This window comes from Cololabis saira, chromosome 16, assembly GCF_033807715.1.
Source record: "Cololabis saira isolate AMF1-May2022 chromosome 16, fColSai1.1, whole genome shotgun sequence".
Taxonomy (NCBI): Eukaryota; Metazoa; Chordata; class Actinopteri; order Beloniformes; family Belonidae; genus Cololabis; species Cololabis saira.
Window position 1 is genome coordinate 2968721 of NC_084602.1, and position 6981 is coordinate 2975701.

General features: G+C 45.4%; 1 protein-coding gene across 1 annotated transcript; it reads right to left on the bottom strand.

Moving 5' to 3' along the window:
- Window positions 1–2646: 2646 nt before the first annotated feature.
- On the bottom strand, window positions 2647–6237 carry wdr89 (WD repeat domain 89). The gene is given in 3 exon segments (XM_061743570.1): window positions 2647–3970; window positions 3972–4831; window positions 6040–6237. Coding segments are annotated over 3 exon segments (1197 nt in total). The 5' UTR covers window positions 6059–6237; the 3' UTR covers window positions 2647–3652.
- Window positions 6238–6981: the final 744 nt, after the last annotated feature.

Sequence of the window (6981 nt, forward strand, 5' to 3'; positions counted from 1 at the left end):
CAGAAAATAAAGAACTTTATCACAATATTCTAATTTTCTGAGACAGTCCTGTACAACCCTGTACATTTGTATTGATTGAGTAATCGGGTAATCCTGTATCTTGTAACTGAGCCTTGGGGGGGCGTGTCCAGTACTGGAAGAGAAAAACACTTCCTGGTGTTGATGATAGTGTTTCCCTCTTTAGTCTTTCTTTTTTCTTTTGTCACTCCTCCCACTTGGGTTTGATCTTATTTTGAATATTTTGATGAAGTTTCTTTTTACCATTGCATATATATGTTTTTATTTGGGGAAGGGAGGGGTTTGAGCATGAACCTCCCCGTCCTGCCTCACCACAGGTGATGTTGCTCTAGAGGCCCGGAGAGGAAATGATTGAAAAGATGGGGGGGAAAAAAGGGTTGGAGAAATACAAATGTTCAATTATTTTAAAAAGAATAAAGAGATATTAAATTAAACCTGTTTTCATGATAAAGCCTAGATGCTGAATTTCTTTGAGTTCAAAGAATGTGAATATTGTGATAAAGTTCTTTATTTTCTGTAATGCAATTAAAAAAACTAAAATGTCGTACATTCTGGATTCATTACAAATCAACTGAAATATTACAAGCCTTTTATTATTTTAATATTGCTGATCATGGTTTACAGTTTAAGATTAAGATTCCCAGAATATTCTAATTTTTTGAGATAGGATATTTGAGTTTTCTTAAACTGTAAGCCATGATCAGTAATATTAAAACAATAAAAGGCTTGCAATATTTCAGTTGATTTGTAATGAATCCAGAATGTATGACATTTTTGCATTACAGAGAATAAAGGACTTTATCACAATATTCTAATTTTCTGAGACAGTCCTGTAAAGCCTGAACTAAGGTTCTGCGTTAAACCAACGCCGTCACCGTGACGCCGTCGTGAACCTTCAGACTTCTCCGTCACTCCATTTCTCCACGGTGCAGTTCCCCCCAGGGCGATAGTTGATACTTTGTTTAGTTTCCGGTTTTTCCGGTAACAGTGAATCAAACCAACAAGGACAACTATTGTGCAAAAAAACAAATAAATAAAAAAATCACATACACAAAGGAAAGAGTGCTGAAAGTTTACGACTGCTTCACGAACCGGAACCGGAAATGTGTTGCTACCTAGCGAACCAATCACAGCCCTCGGTCTGCGTCGCCTCAACATGTAGTTCCATGTTTTGGGAGGTGCAGGTCAGGCTACGGCGTAGCTACGAGACTCCCACGTAGCCACTAACCTACGGCAGTGGTCTCCAACCCCCGGACCGCGGCCCGGTACCGGGCCGTGGGTCATCTGGTACCGGGCTGCACAGAAGGAAAACATTATTTCTGTAGAATCCCCGACTGATGATGGTTGACTCTCAAACTGATGGTTCACAATGTTTTTATTTCTTGGATGTAAATACACTGCAAACACACCGTAGGAGCTATAAAGGAATAAAATAAAATAGTTAGTCTTCTACATTTATATAAGTTTCATTTAAAGGTATAGTCTGTAATCATATTCAAAAACCTGTATTGTTATACTGGGTGAAATGGTCCTTCCATCCTGAGAGTAGCCAGTGAATAATGTGTTCAGAAAAAGGAAAGAAAAACATCCGACCTCTATGACAGCTTTAATCCTGTAAAAACGTGAGGGCGGAGAGCACCGGTGCGGGTAGCGGTGCCGTGCAGGCTCTGTTGCCACGGCTACGGTGTAGGGTACGGCGTAGGGTACGGCTTAGGGTACGCGGCGATGCGCACAATTCTGCGTTGGTGTAACGCGGAACCATAAATCAGCCTTCAGTGTGTCTCTGTCTGCTGTTCTGAACTTCTCTGTTTCTCATTTTGCTGGGACGCCGGGTTCCTCCGCCGAGACACAACTTTTGCGGTATGCGTTCATTGTTGTGTCTAAAATGATGCGCAGTTCCCACCCAATCAGAAACGGTACAGATATTTTTTATATTTATAAAAAATAAAATTATAAAAAAATAAAGGATCCCCATAACTTTGATTGGGTGGGCAGGACGCACGTTTGGGTGGACACAGCCCCCCCTGCCCCCCCCTAACACTGGCCTCGCCTACAGGTGAATGAGACATGGGGTAGATTATGTCCTGGAAAACTGGACTCCTGCAAATGCGCGTTCCCCAAAGTTTGTGGGGGCGTGGCTTTGGACGGAGCGCTGACGGGAGGGGGATGAGGGGGCGGGGCTTAGAGGAGGGGGCGGGGCTTAGAGGAGGTGCCACTTTCAAATCTTGCTAGCTCTCCAACATTACTGACTATACCTTTAACTTAAATACAGACCGACACAGCTGCTGCTTGGTCGACTACCATTAACCACAATACATGAGTAACCATGGCAACCAAACTCAAGCTGGACATAAATACGGCATCAAATTTGCAAAGAAAACAAATCCTCATCAGCAGGTGATTTTTGTGTCATTAGGCTCCACTTTAGCATTCCAGACACTAGTTTAGTCTTTCAGACACACTTTCTACTGCCGTTAAACTTCTACCGTTAAAGTCCGAAGCGCCGGATGTTTACGAGGTCTCGGTGAGACGCCTTCAAAATAAAATCACTAAATATCGGTCTCCTTAATAAAAAAAAACGGATAAAATAAAAGCCTGGCTTTAATAAGAAAACAAACATAAAAACAATAATATATATATCCTTTATTTAACCAGGTAAAAAACTCATTGAGATTAAAACCTCTTTCAAGAGTGACCTGGCCAAAATGGCAGCATCACAACAATACAACAATACATACAAACAGACAGTCAGTCACACATTCCGGGGAAACAATAGAAACATTTACACAATGGGGCAGTCACAAGAACCGAGAGAGATCATTTCTCTCTTTTAATAAAAACACATTGATAGAAATACTCATATTAAAAGGTAATTTACAATTTCCATTTTATTTTTTCGAAAATGACGTTTTAATATTATAATAATAATAATAATAATAATAATTATAATTATAGAAAATCCCACAGTTTTTAATGCTGATCTATTATACTCATTTATTGAAACACATGGCGAGTCAAACATTTACCAAAGCAGCTGCCAAACACTCCTAAACAAGGTAGCCGGAGACGGTGGTTGTGCAGAACTGCGGCAGTAAGTCCTTCTAAAGAGTGCAGCTCCGACGAGGAGCTCCACTCTTCAGTAGGGATTTCATATGGATCCAGACCGTTAATAATCATTATTTTCTCCATATACCGCTCCCTGGCTTCCTTGTTTAAGGTATCCCGGTAAATTCCAGTTCATTTCCAGCAGTTTAACATCTTTTTTTTTGCATTCCGTCTGTTCACTTGGTGAAACAGAAAAGCGTCCCGTCTTCTCTCAAAACAAATGCAGCGACGGGACAGGAGTTTTCCGGCAGTACGCGCTGGTGCTCATGGGAAATGTAGTGTTCTTTCTGGTAAAACACTACCGCTTTTGTCCAAAAGATGCCGCCAAACTCAGAAAAGCTGAAAGTTACGTTGTGCTGCTTTAACACGGCAACAGGAACATCCGTCATCATCAGGTTCAGTCTGGGCCGGGTCCGAGCTGACAAACCCCCAGTCCTGTGTTCCTTACAAGAAGAAGAAGGAGGAGGAGGAGGAGGAGGCAGGTGCGCACCGTCACCTCCGCCGCTGCGCCAGCTCCAGCTCCAGCTCCTCAGCTCCTCTTCCCTCGCTGGTACTCATGTTTCTGGTCCTGGTGTTTCTGGTACTCATGTTTCTGGTACTGGTGCTGCTGGTGCGGCTTGGCCTTGACCCTCAGAGCCGACTGGCTCTTCCTGGACTCCGTCCTCCCCGGGGTGAGCTCTGTTCCGCCCGGTTTCCACAGCAGCAGCTGGGCGTCCTCCCCCCCGGTGACCAGGGCCCCCCCCGCCGCGTCCCACAGGAAGCAGCGCACCACGGAGCTGTGCCCCCCCCCCAGGGTGCTGAGCGGGCGGAGCCCCCGGGCGTCACACTCCAGCAGGTGGAGGTCCCCCCCGGTGCCCCCCCCCCACCACCAGCAGCCTCCGGGCCTGCTCCAGCCACTGCCCCCCCACCAGGTAGTCCAGGCCGGCCCCGCGGGCGTCCCCGCTGCTGAACAGCGCCAGGGGCTGGTCCGTGCTGACCCGGCCCAGGTCCCACAGGTGCAGCCCCCCCGCGCTGCCCAGGCACAGCAGCTGCTGCAGGTCCGGGCCGGCCCAGCACACCGAGCCCACCCCCGAGTCGCTGTTGCAGGTGAGCAGCAGGGCGTCGTCCTCGGCCCCCCGCCGCAGGTCGAACACGTTCACCAGGCCGTCCGCGGAGCCCGACGCCAGACGCTCCCTGTCCCGCGGGTGGAAGCACACCTGCGTGATGTCATCGCTGTGGGACTCCGAGTACACGCCCAGGGGCCCGGCCCCGGGCTTCCTGCAGTCCCAGAACACCAGGAAGCTGTCCTGGTTGCTGAGCTGCTCCGTGCCGGCACACAGCAGCACGTCGCTGCAGCTCAGGTCAAAGCTGAGGTAGGAGTGGGCCGGGTCGCTGCTGAAGGCCTGCACGGCCTCGGTGCCGGGGCGCCGCACGTCCCACGCCCGCACCGAGCCGTCGGCCGAGCCGGAGTAGAGGAGGGCGGGGGACGCGTGGGCGAACTTCAGGCCGCAGATGGGCCCCGTGTGACCCTGGTACTCGCCCGCGGGGGCCAGCGTCTCCCGCTGGTGCAGGTGCAGGGCCCGGTCGGAGCAGGACACGGCCAGCAGGCCCGCCGGCTGCAGGGCCGCGTGCAGCAGGTAGGTGGGCCCCTTCCCCGGAGACCTCCGGCTCACGCTCAGACCCTTCAGCTGCTCCTCCAAACCCTCCAGTCCACCTGATGAACTACCACCTGCACAGAAGAAGATGAGCAATAAATGTCACTTACCTGTCGAGTTCGTCCAGAAAAACACGTCAGAATCTAGGACTGTTTGCACAAACACAGGACTGTCTCAGAAAATTTGAATATTGTGATTTTCTGTAATGCAATTACAAAAACAAAAAGTTCATACATTCTGGATTCATTACAAATAAACTGAAATATTGCAAGCCTTTTATTATTTTAATATTGCTGATCATGGCTTACACTAGGGATGGGCGGTATGGACTAAAAAATGTATCACGATAATTTCTGGCATTTATCCCGATAACGATAAAAATGAGGATAAAAAAAAATACCAATTCAACTCCATCTTTTTAACTATAAATCTATCTCACTCTCAGATCCGCCTTGTTTGTTACACAAAAACCTCATCAACAGGAATTTATTCCTTCCTTCCTTCCTTCCTCCCTCCCTCCCTCCCTCCCTCCCTCCCTCCCTCCCTCCCTCCCTCCCTCCCTCCCTTCCTTCCTTCCTTCCTTCCTTCCTTCCTTCCTTCCTTCCTTCCTTCCTTCCTTCCTTCCTTCCTTCCTTCCTTCCTTCCTTCCTTCCCGTACGTTGTGCGTCGATTTAACGCAGAACCATAAATCAGCTTTACACAAAAACATCATCAACGTGAATTTATCGTTTTTACCGTGAGATACAAATTCTTACCGTGGGGAATTTTTTGACGGTTTATCGTGAACGGTAAAATATCGCCCATTCCTAGCTTACAGCTTAAGAAAACTCAAATATCCTATCTCAAAAAATTACCGGTAGAATATTCTGGGAATCTTAATCTTAAACTGTAAGCCATAATCAGCAATATTAAAATAATAAAAGGCTTGCAATATTTCAGTTGATTTGTAATGAATCCAGAATGTATGACTTTTTTCCATAACAGAAAATAAAGGACTTTATCACAATATTCTAATTTTCTCAGACAGTCCTGTAGTAAACTTGTAAACATATTTGTTCCTCAAAGGTCATGACTGTAGCTACAGTTGTAGTAAAACAGAACAAAATAACTTATGAACTCAACATCTCAATGTCATTTTCCATTGGCATTTTCTGACTATTTTCTGACTCTCACAGTAAAACGGGACAAAGTGCGTCCATTTTCAGCTCAATATGGGACGTTTATAAATACGGGACGATTCCGTTTTTAAAGGATTATCTGAACTAGTTTCAGCCCAATTTACCTCTGCTAGAATCCTCCATGGCGGGGGCGATAACGGTCAATATCGCTCTCTAGCGTCTCCCCAAACTTCTCATCGGTCTATGGACAAAACACTAGAGCAAACTTGAAATATATAAAACACAAAGAAAGAGCAAATCTCTTTAAAAAGACAAGTTTAGTCACACTTCTGCATCTAACACGAGTGGAGCACGCAGTGGTGTCGCTGTGACTGCAGACCGGAGGGAAACTTGGCCGCAGACTAAGGTTCCGCTGGCGCTGGATGGGAATTATCAGAGGAAACAAATGAATTTCAACTAATGATCCGTACTATCCAGTACTCGAGTTGTAAAATAAAATCAGGGGGGGTGGTGGGTTTTATCATATGGGGACAGATAATTTGTGCTGATTACAAATAATATAATATATTACAAATAATAGCAGTGACCAAAACACCTGCAGAAATACTGCAGGAATGACATAGCAGCAGTTAAATGTAGCCTTCTGTAAGCTTTAAATATCCACTGGGCTTACATCAAATACATCAAAACACAACAATAAAAAACACTTTTCTGAACTTATCAATATGACTCTGTCCTTCACAGGATAAGTAACATGGATCACTGCAAAAACTCACAATCTTAACAAGAATATTTGTCTTATTTCTAGTTAAAATGTCTCTTTTTAGTAAAAAAATCTCATTACACTTAAAACAAGACTCATCACTGGAAAAAACAACAATTTTCATCTTTCATCATTCAAGTAGATTTTCACTTGAAATAAGTAGAAAAATCTGCCAGTGGAACAAGATATTTTTGCTTGTAATGAGAAGATAAATCTTGTTCCACTGACTAAGTTATTTTTCTGGTGATGACTCTAAATGTTGAAATAGCAGTAAAACCACATTCATTGATGAAATGACATAAGGGATGGAAAGGAGGGATGGCAGTTTTACAGGGGGGATGAT